The 20,899-nt window shown below is 41.5% G+C and overlaps 1 protein-coding gene across 4 annotated transcripts in view; it reads right to left on the bottom strand.

The window, feature by feature from the left end:
* Positions 1-20,899, bottom strand: part of LOC106586107 (E3 ubiquitin-protein ligase HECW2) — a 73,408-nt gene that overhangs the window by 4,295 nt on the left and 48,214 nt on the right. For all 4 annotated transcript variants that reach the window (XM_014172970.2, XM_014172976.2, XM_014172975.2 and 1 more), the window contains 4 exons: positions 9,057-9,203; positions 7,643-7,757; positions 7,264-7,349; positions 6,590-6,702 (listed from right to left, as the gene is read on the bottom strand). In XM_014172970.2, the coding sequence (XP_014028445.2) occupies positions 6,590-6,702; positions 7,264-7,349; positions 7,643-7,757; positions 9,057-9,203 (461 nt within the window). The remainder of the gene's footprint in view (positions 1-6,589; positions 6,703-7,263; positions 7,350-7,642; positions 7,758-9,056; positions 9,204-20,899) is intronic.

The raw sequence follows: 20,899 nt of genomic DNA, 5'->3' as shown, positions 1-20,899 counted from the left end.
AGAGAGACAGATCGATTGTGAGGAGTAAACTGACAGAATATGCATGCACCCATGCATGTACAATGTGCATAATATACATTCTACTTTATATGTGCAACAGTGGCGATCGGTGCCATTTAAGATGAGGACTCTATTTAATTGTTTTACGAGCATGGCCTTATTTCTATTACAGCATATTGGATGACTGTCATTAATATCCCATTCACCTAACTCAATGCAACATAGATAGATTTAGGCTACTACATGATACATGATACTCGAATTTCCCAATACCCATCATGAGGTTGCTACAACCTAGCTTATAAATGAAAGTTTACAACTTAGGTGCACAGGTTGAGAGAATTTTTAGTAATCAAGGTGACAGACAGTAACACATTCAATACCGTCTTGCACACTCTTGCCTGCATCTAGCTGATCTAGGGTGTAATCATTGGTCCAACAGTTGCAAATGAGAGTTTCGATTGGACAAATTCAGGTATGTTTATCCCCGTTTCCTTCCGTTTGCTTCCATTTAAGAATCATTGTTCAACAGAATCGGCGGAATGAATACAAATCAAATCAACATTTTATTTGTCACATGTGCCGAATACAACAGGTGTAGACCTTACTGTGAAATACTTACTTACAAGCCCTTAACCAACAATGCAGTTCAAGAAATAGAGTTAATCAAATATTTACTAAATATATATTTTTTAAATCTAATCAATCAATAGGTAAAAAAAAAAATTACATAACAATAACGAGGCTGTATACAGGGGGTACCGGTACCGAGTCAATGTACGGGGGTACAGGTTAATAGAGGTAATTTGTAAAGAGACTATGCATAGATAATAAACAGTGAGTAGCAGCAGTGTAAAAACAAAGGAGGTAATGCAACCAGTCAGGATGCTCTCGATGGTGCAGCTGTAGAACTTTGAGGATCTGGGGACGCATACCAAATCTCCTGATGGGGAAAAGGTGTTGTCGTGCCCTCTTCACAACTGTCTTGGTGTGTTTGGACCGTGATAGTTTGTTGATGATGTGGACACCAAGGAACTTGAAACTCACCCTGCTCCACTTCAGTCCCGACAATGTTAATGGGGGCCTGTACGGTCCTCCTTTTCCTATAGTCCACTATCAGCTCCTTTGTCTTGCTTACATTGAGAGGTTGTTGTCCTGGCACCTCACTGCCAGGGCTCTGACCTCCCTATAGTCTGTCTCATCAATGTCGGTGATCAGGCCAACCACTGTTGTGTCGTCAGCAAACTTAATGATTGTGTTGGAGTCGTGCTTGGCCACGCAGTCATGGGTGAACAGAGAGTACAGGAGGAGACTAAGCACGCACCTCTGAGGGGTCCCAGTATTGAGGATCAGTGTGGCAGATGTGTTGTTGCCTGCCCTTGCCATCTGGGGGCGGCATGTCAGGAAGTCCAGGATCCAGTTGCAGAGGGAGGTATTTAGTCCCAGGGTCCTTAGCTTAGTGATGAGCTTTGTGGGCACTGTGGATTTGAACGCTGAGCTGTAGTCAATGAACAGCACTCTCACGTAGGTGTTCCTTTTGTCCAGGTGGGAAAGGGCAATGTGGAGTGCATTTGAGATTTCATCATCTGTGGATCTGTTGGGGCAGTTTGCGAATTGGAGTGGGTCTAGGGTTTCTGGCAAGATGGTGTTGATGTGAGCCATGACCAACTTTTCAAAGCACTTCATGTCAACCGACGTGAGTACTATGGGGCGATAATCATTTAGGCAGGTTACTTTCGCTGTCTTGGGCACAGGTACTATGGTGGTCTGTTTGAAACAGAGAAGGGTTGAAGAGGTTGAAAATGTCAGTGAAGACACTTGCCAGTTGGTCCGTGCATGCTTTGAGTACACGTCCTGGTAATCCATCTGGCCCTGCGGCTTTGTGAATGTTGACCTGTTTAAAGGTCTTGCTCACATCGGCTACGGAGAGTGTTCACACAGTCGTCCGGAACAGCTGGTGCTCTCGTATATGCTTCAGTGTTGTTTGCCTCAAAGTGAGCATAAAAGGCATTGATCTCATCTAGTAGGCTCGTGTCACTGGGCAGGTCGCGGCTGAAGTGCTTAACAGTTTGCAAACCCTGCCACATCCGATGAGCATCAGAGCCAGTGTAGTAGGATTCAATCTTAGTCCTGCTTTGACTGTTTGATGGTTCGTCTGAGGGCATAGCAAGATTTCCAATAAGCGCCCAGATTAGTGTCCCGCTCCTTGAAAGCGGAAACTCTAGCATTTAGCTCGGTGCGGATGTTGCCTGTAATCCATGGCTTCTGGTTGGGAAATGTACGTACCATCACTGTGGGTACGACAAGTCCATGCACTGAATCCCAGAACATATTCCAGTCTGTGCTAACAAAACAGTCCTGTAGCGTAGCATCCGGGTCATCTGACCACTTCTGTATTGAGGAAGTCACTTATACTTCCTGCTTTAGTTTTTCCTTGTAAGCAGGAATCAGGAGGATAGAATTATGGTCATATTTGTCAAATGGAGGGCAAGGGAGAGCTATGTATGCATCTCTGTGTGTGGAGGAAATGTGGTCTAGAGTTTTTTCCTCTGGTTACAAGTGACATGCTGGTAGAAATTAGGTAAAATGGATTTAAGTTTGCCTGCATTAAAGTCCCCGGCCACTAGGAGCGCCACTTCTGGATGAGCATTTTTCTTGTTTGCTTATGGCCTTATACAGCTCGTTGAGTGCGGTCTTAGTGCCAGCATCGGTTTGTGGTGGTATGATGGCTACGAATAATATACATGTGAAATCTCTTGGTAGACAGCTTATCATGAGGTATTTTACCTCAAGCGAGCATTACCTTGAGACTTCTTCAATATTAGACATTGTGCACCAGCAGTTATTGACAAACAGACACACACCCTCTTGACAAAGCAGTATATCCTTTGCATCGGACTCATTAAAGAAATACAGTTGAAGTCGGAAGTTTACATACACCTTAGCCAAATACATTTAAACTCAGTTTTCACAATTCTTGACATCTAATCCTAGTAAAAATTCCCTGTCTTAGGTCAGTTCGGGTCACCACTTCATTTTAAGAATGTGAAATGTCAGAATAATAGTAGAGAATGATTTATTTCAGATTTTATTTCTTTCATCACATTCCCAGTGGGTCAGAAGTTACCATGCACTGAATTAGAATTTGGTAGCATGGTCTTTAAATTGTTTAACTTGGGTCAAACGTTTCGGGTAGCCTTCCACAAGCTTCCCACAATAATTTGGGTGAATTTTTGCCCATTCCTCCTGACAGAGCTGGTGTAACTGAGTCAGGTTTGTAGGCCTCCTTGCTCGCACACGCTTTTTCAGTTCTGCCCACAAATGTTTTATATAGGGTTGAGGTCAGGGCTTTGTGATGGCCACTCCAATACCTTGACTTTGTTGTCCTTAAGCCATTTTGCCACAACTTTGGAAGTATGCTAGGGGTCATTGTCCATTTGGAAGACCCATTTGCGACCAAGCTTCAACTTCCTGACTGACTGAGATGTTGCTTCAATATATCCACCTAATTTTCCTCCCTCATGATGCCATCTATTTTGTGAAGTGCACCAGTCCCTCCTGCAGCAAAGCACCCCCACAACATGATGCTGCCACCCCTGTGCTTCACGGTTGGGATGGTGTTCTTCGGCTTGCAAGCCTCCCCCTTTTTTCCTCCAAACATAACGATGGTCAAAATGGCTAAACAGTTATATTCTGTTTCATCAGACCAAAAGACATTTCTCCAAAAAGTACGATCTTTGTCCCCATGTGCAGTTGCAAACCGTAGTCTGGCTTTTTTTATGGCAGTTTTGGAGCAGTGGCTTCTTCCTTGCTGAGTGACCTTTCAGGTTATATCGATATAGGACTCATTTTACTGTGGATATAGATACTTAAGGACCTGTTTCCTCCAGCATCTTCACAAGGTCTTTTGCTGTTGTTCTGGGATTGATTTGCACTTTTCGCACCAAAGTACGTTCATCTCTAGGAGACAGAACGCGTCTCCTTCCTGAGCGGTATGACGTCTGCGTGGTCCCATGGTGTTTATACTTGCATGCTATTGTTTGTACAGATGAATGTGGTACCTTCAGGCATTTAGAAATTGCTCCCGAGGATGAACCAGACTTGTGGAGTCTACAATTTATTCTGAGGTCTTGGCTGATTTCTTTTGATTTTTCATGATGTCAAGCAAAGGGGCACTGAGTTTGAAGGTAGGACTTGAAATACATCCACAGGTACACCTCCAATTGACTGAAATTATGTCAATTAGCCTATCAGAAGCTTCTAAAGCCATGACATCATTTTCTGGAATTTCCCAAGCTGTTTAAAGGCACAGTCAACTTAGTGTAAACTACTGACCCACTGGAATTGTGATACAGTGAATTATAAGTGAAAAATGACTTGTGTCATACACAAAGTAGATGTCCTAACCGACTTGCCAAAACTATGGTTTGTTAACAAGAAGTTTGTGAAGTGGTTGAAAAACAAGGTTTAATGACTCCAACCTAAGTGTATGTAAACTTCCGACATCAACTGTACATCTTCATCCAGTTTGAGGTGAGTAATCGCTGTTCTGATGTCTAGAAGCTCTTTTTGGTCGTAAGAGACGGCAGCAACAATGGTAGCAGCAACATTATGTACAAAATTAAACATTTTTACAAATGTAAAAAAAAAATAGCAGTTGGTTAGGAGCCAGCAAAATGTCAGCCATCCCCTCCTGCGCCATTATCTTGTTGTACCCCTAATCCCACGCAAACACAGTTCACTTTCATAGCAGCCACATAAACAGCATGATCACTTTGCTTGTTGTAATTCATTCTCACATCTATGCGCTCTCCTCTCTCACCTTTTCCCTTTGCTTGTGGACTTCAGTGCACAACACATTAGCTGTATGTGACCAGGCAAAAACAAAGCTTTCCAAGCCCAACATTCATATCGTCACCGCTACACAACAACCTACATCATTGTCACCATCTCATGTCATTGTCAACATTGCTAGTAGAACTAAACACATTAGTAAACCCGCTACAATCATGCAGTACAGTCAGCAAGCACTTTAGCAGTTACACCTGTGTGCCCGGTGGCAATAAATTAATAAAACCAAAAGCTTACCTTGACTTGGAAGCGTTCCAGTGTTTGATAGCAATATCCAGCTAGCTAACATACTGTAGCATTCCTCTGTTTGAGCAAGCTAAACTGGCTAGCTAGCTAAGTAAGTGAAAAAAAGGAAACATAGTTAGCTCTCCCTCTTGCTTTAATTTGTTCAAAACTGTTAAACTTTTGTCTCTCTCTTTGAGTCAACTACTCACCACATTTTATGCGCTGCAGTGCCAGCTAGCTGTAGCTTATGCTTTCAGTATTAGATCCATTCTCTGATCCTTTGATTGTGCGGACAAAATGTCAGTTCATGCTGCAAGAGCACTGACAGGTTGGAAGATGTCCTCTGGAAGTTGTCATAATTACTGTGCAAGTCTATGGAAGGGGGTGAGTACCATGAGCCTCCTAGGTTTTGCATTAGCTGTCCTCCGGCTACACCACAGTGCTTCCCTACAAAGTGCTGTTGAGGCTACTGTAGACCTTAATTGCAAAACAGTGTGTTTTAATCAATTATTTGGAGACATGTGAATATATTTAGTATAGTTTTATCTAAAAATTGTCGGTTTTTTTTATGTTTCACTGTTTAATGTACACTGCTCAAAAAATAAAGGGAACACTTAAACAACACAATGTAACTCCAAGTCAATCACACTTCTGTGAAATCAAACTGTCCACTTAGGAAGCAACACTGAATGACAATACATTTCACATGCTGTTGTGCAAATGGAATAGACAACAGGTGGAAATTGAGATCCTCAGACCCCTTGTGAGACCATATGCTAGTGCGGTTGGCCCTGGGTTCCTCCTAATGCAAGACAATGCTAGACCTCATGTGGCTGGAGTGTGTCAGCAGTTCCTGCAAGAGGAAGGCATTGATGCTATGGACTGGCCCGCCCGTTCCCCAGACCTGAATCCAATTGAGCACATCTGGGACATCATGTCTCGTTCCATCCACCAACGCCACGTTGCACCACAGACTGTCCAGGAGTTGCATCCCTCAGGACACCATCCGCCACCTCATCAGGAGCATGCCCAGGCGTTGTAGAGAGGTCATACAGGCACGTGGAGGCCACACACACTACTGAGCCTCATTTTGACTTGTTTTAAGGACATTACATCAAAGTTGGATCAGCCTGTAGTGTGGTTTTCCACTTTAATTTTGAGTGTGACTCCAAATCCAGACCTCCATGGGTTGATAAATTGGATTTCCATTGATTCTTTTTTTGTGATTTTGTTGTCAGCACATTCAACTATGTAAAGAAAAAAGTATTTAATAAGATTATTTATTTCATTCAGATCTAAGATGTGTTGTTTAGGTGTTCCCTTTATTTTTTTGAGCAGTGTATATTCAATTCACTGAGAAGGATGGTCCTCCTTTTCCTCCTCTGAGGAGCTTCCACTGATGTGCACACACACATCACATACACACAAACCTACAGTAAACACAAGATAGTGACAGAAGCAGAAAATTTAGAAGACAGACAGACAGACAGACAGACAGACAGACGTACTGTACCTGGGCAAGGAGGTGATTTTGCCCCACTTCTCCACACAGAACCTGCGTGGTCCATTGCTACCTCTGAGGGAGGCAAAGCCCTCATAGGGAATACTGGAGGTGCCTGTCACAAACTAAGGAGAAATACACAATGTCAACTATCCAATTTAGGTGACACTTTATTTTTACAGCACCGAATATGGGCTCCCGAGTGGCGCAGGGGTCTAAGGCACTGCATCTCAGTGCTAGAGGCGTCACTACAGACCTTGGTTCAATTCCAGGCTGTATCACAACCGGCCGTGATTGTGAGTCCCATAGGGCGGTGCACAATTTGCCCAGCATCGTCCGGGTTAGGGTTTGGCCGGGGTAGGCGGTGATTGTAAATAAGAATTTGCTCTTAACTGACTTGCCTAATTAAATAAAAGGTTAAATAAATAATAAGCAGGTATTTACATACAAAATACTTGTAAAAAAGGGCAATTATATACACATGTTGCACAGAAATGACTTCTCGTCACTAGGATAGTAATTGTACCAGGACGTATCAATTTTAAGCAAGTCATTTCACATTCAATACCAAATAAATACCAGTGGTAACAGGGCTGTAAAATAAAGAGCTATTGCAAGTTAGGAAAGGCTGAGCTCCCCAGTCTTAAGTATCAAACTCTGTTGGAGTTTCCCCTGAAAAGTAGTACCTGCAGCAGTCTCAATTTCTGCTCATTGTTGAACCTCTCCACTGCCGCCCAGAACCAGCGGATTACTATGTGGTTGTCATGGTACCCTGGGGAGAAAGATGGAAGGCATTTCGGTCAGCCGTAGATCAAAAAAGCCTTTTGTTCTTAAAAGTATCTGTAACTTTCATGTCCAGTCAAAAGTGTTGCCCCTACACTTCTTTGTAAACTGGGTGGGTTGTGCGGGGCCAAGCAGTAACACCTGATTCCACTAATCAAAGTTATGATCTAATCTTTGAAGACTAAGATTAGATGATTAGTAGAATTATGGGTGTTACTACTTGGCTGGAGCAAAAGCATGCCCCCACACCGTCTGACTGTCCACCACTGCTCCCGTCTCTACCTCCTCTGTACTCTGTGTTGTTCCTCCAGTCTGCCAGGTCGATCTCTGCAGTGCCAGCGATCACCAGCTCCAGCTCCCGGGCATCAAACACAGATACCAGCCGCACGTCCACCACCTAACCAATACATGTCACAATACTAACGTATTATCTATTAGAGAGACATTCCCACCTGGCCAATACATATTGCAATACTGATACACCCCTAATACATTTAGAGTAACCACATGGAATGTTAATGGCCTGCATGATTATCCATTTAATTATATCTATTTAAGATACATTACCACCTGCTGCATCATTATCTATTACACCTGCTGCATCATTATCTATTACACAATACACATACTGTACATTACCAGCTAACCAATACATACTGTATCACAATGTAACGGTGCATCAATATCTATTGCAGATACAATACCACTTGACCAATACATATCAGAATGACGGACCATTATTGGTGTGTGTGATGTCATAGGGCCCTGTGTTTTGTACAATCATGTCACATGACCTAGATTTGAACCTTTATTTAAAGCTTTTTCATCAAACTGTCCCCTTCTCTTTTTATTTCAAATGGTCCAGCACCATCCTCAGACAATTGCTTTCATTTTTGGTGCAACAAATTACAGGATAAGGCTTAAAATACAGGATAAAAATCATGCTACAGTGAGCTCCAAAAGTATTGGGACAGTGACAATTCTTTTGTTTTGGCTCTGTACTCCAGCACTTTAGATTTGAAATGATACAATGACTATGAAGTGCAGACTGTCAGCTTCAATTTGACTGTATTCTCATCCATTTTGAACCGTTTAGAAATTACAGCACTTCTTGTACATAGTCCCCCCCATTTTAGGGGACCAAAGGCATTGTGACAAATTCACTTATATATGTATTACAGTAGTCAAAAGTTAAGTATTTGGTCCCATATTCATAGTCCGCAATCAAGCTTGTGACCTTACAAATTTGTTTGGATTTGCTGTTTCATTTGGTTGTGTTTCAGATTATCTTGCGCCCAACGGTAAATAATGCATTGTCATTTTAGAGTCACTTTTATTGTAAATAAGAATAGTACATGTTTCTAAACACTTCTACATTAATGTGGATGCTACCATGATTACGGATAACCATGAATGAATTCTGAGTAATAATGAGTGAGAAAGTTAGACACACGAATATCATACCCCCCCCAAAAAATGCTAACCTCCCCTGTTACTGTAATGGTGAGAGGTTAACATGTCTTGGGGGTATATTTGTGCAGCTGTAACAGTCTGCACTTTAACTTCATAATCATTGCATCATTTCAAATCCAAAGTGCTGGAGTACAGAGCTAAAACAACAAAAAATGTGTCACTGTCCCAATACTTTTTGGAGCTCACTTCATGTCATAAGATTGCACAAAACACGGGGCCCTACCTCATAGAAGCCTCGCACCAGGCTCTCCGTCTGCTGAGCCACACCCCTTTCGATGCGCCACTTAACCATACGCTCGATGTACTCCTTCTTATTCTTCTCTGACACTGGAATACCTGCCCCGCCTGGCTTCAGCTCTCTCTCTGTGATCTAAAAGGCCGTAGAGATTGATAAACAATATGGGGTGAAACCTAATCTGGGTACCAGTCTTTTTAGCTAGCATTCCACTTCTTGACGCTTCTGTCATTTGCCAAAGAGACTGGCCTTTCTTCAATCTTCCAATATGAACATTCTATCATTAATGAGCGAGGAGATCAGAGGATTTGATCCTGACTTGAAAACCCTCATAGCTATCCTCCAATCACAAAGGTTATGCAAATATTGGAACTCTATCACTCTTTGTTCTCCACATGTCTGTTGGCTAGCAACCAATTTTAGTTGTCCAGAGAAAAACCAGTCTGTCAAAAGTTGTTAGCTCACATCTAAATTCTCAAACTAAATACATACTGCAATTCCAACCACAAAACATATTATACAACAACTTGCCTAGCTAAATGTTTTTTTAAAACTTTTATACAGATGTTGGATGTTAACTTGATTACTCTTGTCACTGCGAATTTTCCTGTTGTTTCAAGAAATTTAAATGAGCCTTGTGATTCTTGAAAATGAGCATTTGACCTGCCATCAAAATAATATATTTCGGTCACTCAGGCTGAGGTCCCCTAACCGACTTGCCAAAACTATAGTTTGTTAACAATACATTTATGAGTGGTTGAAAAACGAGTTAACCTCTTGACGGTCGCCTAGGATAGGGGGCGCTTCAGCGATTTTTGAAAAAAATGTGTGCCCATTTTAAACGGCCTCCTACTCAGACTCAGAAGCTAGGATATGCATATAATTAATACTTGTGGATAGAAAACACCCTAAAGTTTCTAAAACTGTTTGAATGGTGTCTGTGCGTATAACAGAACTCATATGGCAGTCAAAACCCCGAGACAGATCGTAACAGGATGTGGAATTCTGAATTGCGGACTCAACTTCATCACTTTGCCTATAAATCACACCGTGAGCTATGGTTCATTGAGCACTTCCTATTGCTTCCACTAGATGTCCCCAGTCTTTACAAAGTGGTTTGAGCCTTCTACTGTTAAAACTGACAGAATGAGAGTCTGTGGAACGTGGTCACATGGGGAGGGCCATCACCATTATGACGCCGGCGCCCCTGGCTACCCTCCCCTTTCGAAACGTTTTGAAAGACAATGCAATCGTCCCCCTTGAATGTTATTGTAGCTCTGGTTGAAAAAGGCCCTAAAGATTTATGTTATACAACGTTTGACATGTTTGAACGAACTTAAATTAAAAAAAATCTATTTTGGTAAGAGAGGAGTCCCGCACACGACGGTACTTTTGGTGCAGCCTTCAGAACGCGCTAACAAGAAGACATAAAGGATTAACTTTTTCGAACGAAAATACATTTGTTGTGGACCTGGGATGCCTGGAAGTGCCTTCTGATGAAGATAATCAAAGGTAAGGGATTATTGACAATAGTATACAAGACTAGATTTGATATGCGATTGTTCCAAGATGGCGCTGACCTGTATTGCTAGCCTATTTTTCTGAGTATCGCATCCCCTTTTATCGCAAAGTGTGATTACCCAGTAAAGTAAATTTTAAATCTGGCATTGCAGGTGCTTTCAAGAGATGCTAATCTATAAATCTTAGAATGACAATATTACATTTTAAAAATGTTTTTGAATAGTAATTTAGTAAATTGTAGCGCTGTTTCACCGGATGCATTTGAGGGAAAATAGTTAGTCAACGTCACGCGCCGATGTAAAATGCTGTTTTTAATATATAAATATGAACTTTATCGAACAAAAGAATGCATGTATTGTGTAACATGATGTCCTAGGAGTGTCATCTGATGAAGATTGTCAAAGGTTAGTGCTGAATTTAGCTGTTTTTTGGTTATTTGTGATGCATGTGGTTGGTCGGAAAATGGCTATGTGGCTACTTTTACGATATACTCCTCTAACATAATCTAATGTTTTGCTTTTGCTGTAAAGCCTTTTTGAAATCGGACAACGTGGTTCGATTCAGGAGAGGTGTATCTATAAAACGATATAAAATAGTCCTATATTTGAAAAAAAAAAATAATAATGTTGTTATGCAAATGGCGATAGGATACGGGACGGAGCCCATCCAGAGGTTAATGACTCCAAACTAAGTGTATGTAAACATCCGACTTCAACTGTAAGTGTCCCATGATCCGTCACATGATCTCAGTATATATGCACCTGTTCTGAAAGGCCCCAGAGTCTGCAACACCACTAAGCAAGGGGCACCACCAAGCAGGCAGCACCATGAAGATCAAAGAGCTCTCCAAACAGGTCAGGGACAAAGTTGTGGAGAAGTACAGATCAGGGTTGGGTTATAAATAAATATCTGAAACTTTGAACGGAGCACCATTAAAGGAAATAATATGGCACCACAACAAACTTGCCAAACTCACGGACCAGGCAAGGAGAGCGTTAATCAGAGAGGCAACAAAGAGACCAAAGATAACCATGAAGGAGCTGCAAAGCTCCCAAGCGGAGATTGGAGTATCTGTCCATAGGACCACTTTAAGCCATACACTCCACAGAGCTGGGCTTTACGGAAGAGTGGCCAGAAAAAAAGCCATTACTTAAGTGGTTTGGTGTTCGCCAAAAGACATGTGGGAGACTCCCCAAACATACTGAAGAAGGTACTCTGGTCAGATGAGACTAAAATTGAGCTTTAAAGCCATAAAGGAAAACGCTATGTCTGGCACAAACCCAACATCTCGCATCACCCTGAGAACTCCATCCCCACAGTGAAGCATGGTGGTGGCAGCATCATGCTGTGGGGATGTTTTTCATCGGCAGGGACTCGGAAACTTGTCAGAATTGAAGGAATGCTGGATGGCATTAAATATAGGGAAATTCTTGAGGGAAACCTGTTTCAGTCTTCCAAAGATTTGAGACTGGGACGGAGGTTCACCTTCCAGCAGGACAATGACCTTAAGCATACTGCTAAAGCAACACTCGAGTGGTTGAAGGGGAAACATTTAAATGTCTTGGAATGGCCTAGTCAAAGCCCAGACTTCAATCCAATTGACAATCTGTGGTATGACTTAAAGATTGCTGTACACCAGTGGAACCCATCCAACTTGAAGGAGCTGGAGCAGTTTTGGGAGGGGGGGGGTGTGAATAGGTATGTACATTCAAGTTCTGTTTTTTTGTGTCTTTTTTCTTGTTTGTTTCACAGGAAAAAATATTTTGCATCTTCAAAGTGGTAGGCATGTTGTGTAAATCAAATGATACTACCCCCCCCCAAATCTATTTTAATTCCAGGTTGTAAGGCAACAAAATGCTACGGGGGGTGAATACTTTCGCAAGCCACTGTAGCTGGTTGAGAATTCATGCAAAACTGAGCTAGAACGGGGAGATTTGCTTAACCAATGTAAAGTCCTAGCTGATGGAGCTCAGATACACCTCTTTCCTCTGAAACACACACACACACACACACACACACACACACACACACACACACACACACACACACACACACACACACACACACACACACACACACACACACACACACACACACACACACACACACACACACACACGCTGGCCCCCAATTTCCCCAAGCATCTCTTAGCAGTCAGAACTTTTGATTAATTTGTGCCACCAGGGCCACAATAATTTGCCCCCTCTCTGATTGTCCGAGAGTGACCCCATCCCCATTTTGCCAGCATTGCCACTACCTGGCTGGGGGTCTCCACCGGAATTCCCCCTGCTAGGTACAAGGTAGTCAAGGTTTTCCTTAGCAGCTTTGAGAAATGTATTGTACGTTATGCTCAACCACCGGGGGGGGCTCTGGCTTTGTTGGACCAACCCTGCCAGACATACATTTGTTGTCACTTATTAAGCATCCTAAGTATTTTATATTAGTTTGTGGTCCACTTAAAGGATGGCTGTAGATTAGTTATTTATTTTTCCTATTGCCATTATTTCAGTTTTTCCACGTTAATTTTATCTTCTGAGATTTTTGTATTCTGAAAATATGTTTTGCAAGGGGGGCATTGAATTTTCAATATTGGTTAGGTATATCAGGAGATCTGCAAATAAGTTTAGTTTATATTTAACAATCTCTACTGTCTAATTATTTTAGGAAGCGGTTCAATTGCTATTGCAAACATGAGGGGGAAGAGTGGACATCCCGGTCTTTTGCCGCTTTCTAAAGCAATTTCATCATCATATAATGTATTATTTGTGTATATTTTTGCTTTAGGATATTTAAATAATATTTTTGTCAAATGTATTATTTCAGCTGGAAAGGTAAAGGCTTCCAGAGTTTTGAATAGAAAAGGCCATTCAAGATGATTGAAAGCCTTTCGGCATCAACAGCCATTATTGATACATATATATCTTGTTTTTTTGCATAATGCATTAGACTGAAACATGTTCTTGTACTTGTTTGTAAGTGTCTATTTTTAATAAACCCTGTGATTGAACTGTATCAAGTCTGGTAAGACCTTTGCCATTCTATTGGTTATGAGCTTGGTTATTATTTTGTCGCAATTTATTAAACCCATGGGTCTGTAATCAGCAGGGGACGCTCCAGATTTTTCTGATTTTAATAACTGAAATAACTGTTTGATATTTGGAACTAGGAAGTACTGAATTGCGTGACGTGTCTTGTCATTTGTGACCCGTTTCAGGAAGCTAGGCATATGTCGCACGTCACTACTTCACAGAAGAGGCATTTTAACATTTTAAACAAAATTCATTTTTGGGCAGAAATGCCTTCTGGAACATGTGAACTTTCATGTACCTTAATAACAAAGTTGTAATCCATCTGTAAATACGAATAAAATTGTTAAATTATGAGCCTAGTTGGTTTAGCCAGGAACCTTCCCGGGAGATGAGTTTGGATTGGTCTGCCATGTAGCATACTTCTGTCTATAACATGAGCTGGTCAGTATGTGTTGAAAGTCCTTTCTACCGTGCCGCTTTTTAAAGATATAACGTTAGCCATTGAGAACTACAAAAATGTTGCTACTTTTCTCAACAACATTCATGCCCTGAATTTAGCAGGCGCTATCAACAGATCTGTTGGAAAAAGTTGTCATGGGCTACTGTCAGCACACGCCACAGTCAGTGTGAACTGGAGATACTTGACACAAAACAGAGTTAAATGGTTCCAGTCTGCCATGGATCATTGATCCATGTATACGGGTAAGAGTCTAGCTACATTTTCAGATATTATACGTTTCTAATTTTGTCAGAAAGTCATTTTCATTGCAAGTTAAAGTGTACTTGTCACGTCCTGACCAGTAATAGGGGTTATTTGTTATTGTAGTTTGGTCAGGACGTGGCAGGGGGTATTTGTTTTATGTGGTTCGGGGTGGTTGTGTGTTTAGTGGTGTGTTTGATTTATTATTCCGGGGTGTTGGGCACTGTTCTGTGTTTAGTCTAGTTCTTTGTATTTCTATGTTTAGTTTATTGGGGGTTGAACCCTCAATTGGAGGCAGGTGTTTTCTCGTTGCTTCTGATTGAGGGTTCTATAAATAGGTATGTGTTTGTTTTAGTATTTGTGGGAGATTGTGCTGTGTATAGCTTTGTGCCTTACCGGCCTGTTATTAGTCGTTGTGTTTTTTTTGTGTACGTGTTGTTTTGGTTCACCTTCTTATCCATTTAATAAAAAGAAGATGAGTGCACATTTCCCCGCTGTGTCTTGGTCCACTTTACCCTACGACAACCGTGACAGTACTGTTCGCTAGCTAGCAATATTAGCTTGCTGCCTCGCTAGCTAACGTTACGTGTATTATCAGTGTAGTAATATTAAAATCAGAAATCCCATTTGCATTGCTAATTATAGCCTAATGTTAGCTAGCTAGCTAACATTGAACCTAGTTGGTTAGCTTTAGCTACTTGCAGATTCATACTACAACTATGACAATCAGTTTGTATTGGTGGTTATAGTATGAGTTGGGATTATGATGGTTCATTGCTAGCTAGCTAGCTACCTAAATGTCTAAACAAAAGATTCCACTTCACAGATGATTACGTGACCCAGGGGCGGCAGGGTAGCCTAGTGGTTAGAGCGTTGGACTAGTAACCGAAAGGTTGCAAGTTTGATTCCGAGCTGACAAGGTAAAAATCTGTCGTACTTCCCCTGAACAAGGCAGTTAACCCACTGTTCCTAGGCTGTCATTGAAAATAAGAATTTGTTCTTAACTGACTTGCCGAGTAAAATAAAAAATCAAGTCAGGTGTGGCTGGGGGTGATTACAGCCATCTATTGTATTTCATGAACATGTGTACATGTCTAGACAATAGTGACCCATCCACTTAGCTAGATGTGGCTGGCTGGGGGGGGGTGTTTATATCATTTCTTTCACATGACACATCAATTTAGACAAGTGTGTTATAATCTAATAATTATACAATATTTTTATCAGGACACTTTCTGTTTCTGATATTGCTACTATGCAAATATACAAGTAACCATTTCACTGTAACGTTTACACCTTCTGTATCCTGTGCATGTGACAAATAAACTACTCACTCTCTTTAGCACATGGCCTCACATGTGAATCCTTAAATAGATGGGTGGGGCTAACGCTTAAGAGGGTGTGAACGATTCTTAATGAGTGTAGACAAAGAAGAGCTCTCCAGTAGGAGTACCAAAACATTCAAGGACCATTTTCTCAAAAGTGGGGTTACATTCAGGTTTATCAACTTTCAAAGCAGAATCAACCTCTCGTGTCGTCTGAGATTCCCAAAGATTGGAAAGCAGCTGCTGTCATCCCCCTCTTCAAAGGAGGGGACACTCTTGACCCAAACTGCTACAGACCTATATCTATCCTACCCTGCCTTTCTAAGGTCTTCGAAAGCCAAGTCAACAAACAGATTACCGACCATTTCGAATCCCACCGCACCTTCTCCGCTATGCAATCTGGTTTCAGAGCTGGTAATGGGTGCACCTCAGCCACGCTCAAGGTCCTAAATGATATCGTAACTGCCATCGATAAGAAACAATACTGTGCTGCCGTATTCATTGACCTGGCCAAGGCTTTCGACTGTCAATAACCACATCCGCAGACTCAATAGCCTTGGTTTCTCAAATGATTGCCTCGCCTGGTTCAGCAACTACTTCTCTGATAGAGTTCAATGTGTCAAATCAGATGGCCTGTTGTCCGGGCCTCTGGAAGTCTCTATGGGGGTGCCACAGGGTTCAATTCTTGGGCCAACTCTTTTCTCTGTATACGTCAATGACATCAATGATGTTGCTCTTGCTGCTGGGGAGTCTCTGATCCACCTCTACGCAGACGACACCATACTTCTGGCCCTTCTTTGGACACTGTTAACAACCCTCCAGACGAGCTTCAATGCCATACAACTCTCCTTCCGTGTTCTCCAACTGCTCTTAAATACAAGTAAAACTAAATACATGCTCTTCAACCGATCGCTGCCTGCACCTGCCCGCCCGTCCAGCATCACTACTCTGGACGGTTCTGACTTAGAATATGTGGACAACTACAAATACCTAGGTGTCTGGTTAGACTGTAAGCTCTCCTTCCAGACTCACATCTCCAATCCAAAGTTAAATCTAGAATTGGCTTCCTATTTTGCAACAAAGCATCCTTCACTCATGCTGCCAAACATACCCTCGTAAAACTGACCATCCTACCGATCCTCGACGTCGGCGATGTCATTTACAAAATAGCCTCCAATATCCTACTCAATAAACTGGGTGCAGTCTATCACAGTGCCATCCGTTTTGTCACCAAAGCCCCATATACTACCCACCACTGCGACCTGTACGCTCTCGTTGGCTGGCCCTCGCTTCATACTCGTCGCCAAACCCACTGGCTCCAGGTCATCTACAAGACCCTGCTAGGTAAAGTCCCCCCTTATCTCCGCTCACCATAGCAGCACCCACCTGTAGCACGTGCTCCAGCAGGTATATCTCTCTGGTCACCCCCAAAGCCAATTCCTCCTTTGGCCATCTCTCCTTCCAGTTCTCTGCTGCCAATGACTGGAACGAACTACAAAAATCTCTGAAACTGGAAACACTTATCTCCCTCATTCTACTTTACTACATTCCTAAAGAAAATAAAAGTACTTTTACCTCCCTACATTTTCCATGACATTCAAAAAGTACTCATAATATTTTGAATGCTTAACAGGACAGGAAAATTGTCCAATTCACACACTTATCAAGAGAACATCCCTGGTCATCCCTACTGCCTCTGATCTGGCGGACTTACTAAACACAAATGCATCTTTTGTAAATTATGTCTGTGTGTTGGGGTGTGCCCCTGGCTATACGTACATTTTAAAAACAAGAAAATGGTACCATCTGCTTTGCTTAATATAAGTAACTTGAAATGATTTATACTTTTTACTTTTGATACAGAAGTATATTTAGAACCAAATACTTTTACTCAAGTAGCATTTGACTGGGTGACTTCCACTTTTACTTGAGTAACTTTCTATTAAAAAAGGTATCTATCATTTTACTCAACTATGACAATTGGGTACTTTTTCTACCACTGCTAATTTGTCCCAAAATGTTAAATAGAATTATATGGGAAAGCTGTGCATTCCTGTTGCTTTTCTCCACAGTAATGTTTTAACAGTGTCTAATATTTATTTTTGGGTGAACTTCGTTTTTAGTGATTCTTGTCTGCTGATAGTTACTTCAGGGTTTTTGAGTCTAAGAAGGCAGTAGGATCAGTCCAACTGTTGTTAAATTCTGATTTATATCGACTTTCAAATAATTGTTAATCACTTTGTTTCTAATTAACACATTTGTATCTTTCTTTTAAAATTATAACTAGTTTGGCGTGTATTTGCGTTGCGAGTGCTGTGAGGTTTGCCATTAGGTAGTGTGCTTTATTTGAACTTAGTAGTTGTTGTAGTTGTTGGCTCTCTTCAAAAGTAAAAGATCTTATTCCTGTTGAAGTTTTTTTTTTTAAGTATTTTCTTCTTTACCTTGTAAATATGTTTTATGGGCTTTTTCTAAGATAGTGATTTATTTCTCTTTCATCTTGAATTTCTCTTTCATTTGAATTTCTAACTCAGATTTAACTTTTGCAGAGTATGAGATTATCATTCCCCTAATGTACGCCTTAAAAGCATCCCAAATTATATCGGAAGTCGGCTTTTCTCTGTCCTCTATGTTTATATTTGTAATGGTTTTAATTTTTAATTTAAATATTTAATACATTTTGGGTCTTGAAGATGTACTCTGTTCATTCTCCATATTCTGTCGCTAATTGTATTTTCTGTTGATGTAATTAAGCATGAAATACAGGTGAATGATTTGATATGTCATGGATTTTATAACCAGTAAATACTTGTGTGCATTTTTGCAAGAAGCAAAATGTAGTCAACTCTTGAATAGTCTTTCTATAATAGCCTTTCAATAAATATTGTTTTGTAGTTGGGAATAATAATCTCCAGGTGTCCTGTAAATTCATTGTATAGATTACATTTTTTCGCATCATTGGAGGCTCATTGAAAACTTCTTTATTGCGACATCTGTCAAACTTATTGAATGCGTGATTTAGTGTTGCCTGCTAAAATAATAGTTAATGTCTGGATTTGATTTAATATAGCTTGAATTCTATCTATAATTAACAGATTTGACATTTGATTTGCATTTGCCTTCAACACACAATTTCAACAGTAGAATTATATCTGCGAAATAATGATCGCACTCCAGAAATATTTGATATAAAAAAATGCAGAAGGTAATTAAAGTGCAACTTGCCTCTGATCACATCTGACTACGAATCTACAAAACAAAAATATCCTCCAGGAGTGAAGACGTGTGCTTCACTTTAAGAGCCGTGGAGGTGGTACAGGGTTTGACGGACAACTATGAGAGCCAATGGACTTAAGAGTTTTGATGACAAGCTATTTTGAAAACATTTCATTGTTGGTCAAGGGGTCGCGAAACGTTCATACAGAATTAAATGAACAGAATTAATTCTGTTCATACAGATTTCAATAAAATAGTATCGATTAATGTACAAAAATAGCACTCACTTCTGTCATTATGAAGTGCTTTGAGAGGCTAGTTAAGGATCATATCACCTCCACCTTACCTGACACCCTATACCAATGCAATTTACATACTGCCCCAATAGCTCCACGGATGATGCAATCACCATCGTACTGCACACTGCCCTATCCCATCTGGACAAAAGGAAGACCTACATAAGAATTCTGTTCATTGACTACAGTTCAGCCTTCAACACCATAGTACCCTCCAAGCTCATCATTAAGCTTGGGGCCCTGGGTCTGAACCCCGCCCTGTGCAATTGAGTCCTGGACTTCCTGACGAGCAAATCCCAGGTGGTGAAGGTAGCCAACAACACCTCCACTACACTGATCCTCAACACTGGGGCCCCACAAAGGTGAGTACTCAGCCCCTTCCTGTACTCCCTGTTCACCCATGACTGCATGGCCACGCAGGTCACCAACTCAATCACCAAGTTTGCAGCCACTAGGCCACTGTTGTGCCAGGTAAATAACCTCTCCCTCAACATTAACCAAGTGAAGGAGCTGATCGTGGACTTCAGGAGACAGCAGAGTGAGCACGCCGCCATCCACATTGACAGGGCCGCAGAGGAGAAGGTGAAAAGCTTCAAGTTCCTCGGCGTACACATCACTGACAATCTGAAATGGTCCACCCACACAGAAGTCGCAACAGTGCCTCTTCAAACTCAGGAGGCAGAAGAAATTTGGCTTGGCCCATAAGACCCACAAACTTTTATTTATGCACCACTGAGAGCATCCTGTCGGGCTATATCACTGCCTTGTATGGCAACTGCACCACCCGCAACCGCAGGGCTCTCCAGAGGGCCCCCACCTAGTACCCTGCCCTGAACTTTAGTCACTAGATGGCTACCACCCCGTTACTCTACCATGCTGCTGACCTATGTATACTGAACAGAAATATAAATGCTGCAGGCGACAATTTCAACAATTCTACTGATATACAGTTCATATAAGGAAATCCTTCAATTGAAATAAATTAAAACCTAAATCGATGGATTTCACGACTGTGCAGGAGCGCAGCCATGGGTGGGCCTGGGAGGGCATAGGCCCACCCACTTGGAAGCCAGGCACAGCCAATCAGTGTTTGTTTTTCTCTACCAAAGAGCTTTATTACAAAAAGGAATACTCTTCAGTTTCATCAGTTGTCCGGGTGGCTGGTCTCAGATGATCCCACAGGTGAAGAAGCCAGATGTTGCGGTCCGTGGTCTGCGGTTGTGAGGCCAGTTGGACACACTGCCACATTCTCTAAAACGACATTGGAGGCGGCTTATGGTAGAGAAAGTAACATAAAATTCTCTAGCAACAGCTCTGGTGGACATTCCTGCAGTCAGCATACCAAATGCACACTCCCTCAAAATTTGACATATGTGGCATTGTGTTGTGTGATAAAACTACACATTTTAGAGAAGCCTTTTATTGTCCCCAGCATAAGGTGCACCTGTGTAATGATCATGCAGTTTAAATCAGATTTTCTTGGTATGCCACACCTGTCAGGTGGATGGATTATCTTGGCAAACTGAGAAATGCCCACCGACAGGGAAGTAAACAAATGTGTACACAACATTTTAGTGAAATAAGCTTTTTGTGGGTATGGAACATTCCTGGGATCTTTTATTTCAGCTCATGAAACATGGGACCAACATTTTACATGTTGCATTTATATTATTGTTCAGTAGACATAGTCATGGAACTGGTCACTTTAATGGAACACTGGTCACTTTAAATAATGTTTACATACTGT

Source organism: Salmo salar, chromosome ssa25, assembly GCF_905237065.1.
Source record: "Salmo salar chromosome ssa25, Ssal_v3.1, whole genome shotgun sequence".
Taxonomy (NCBI): Eukaryota; Metazoa; Chordata; class Actinopteri; order Salmoniformes; family Salmonidae; genus Salmo; species Salmo salar.
The sequence above is the reverse complement of the archived record's forward strand: the minus strand, read 5'-3'. Positions and strand labels throughout refer to the sequence as shown.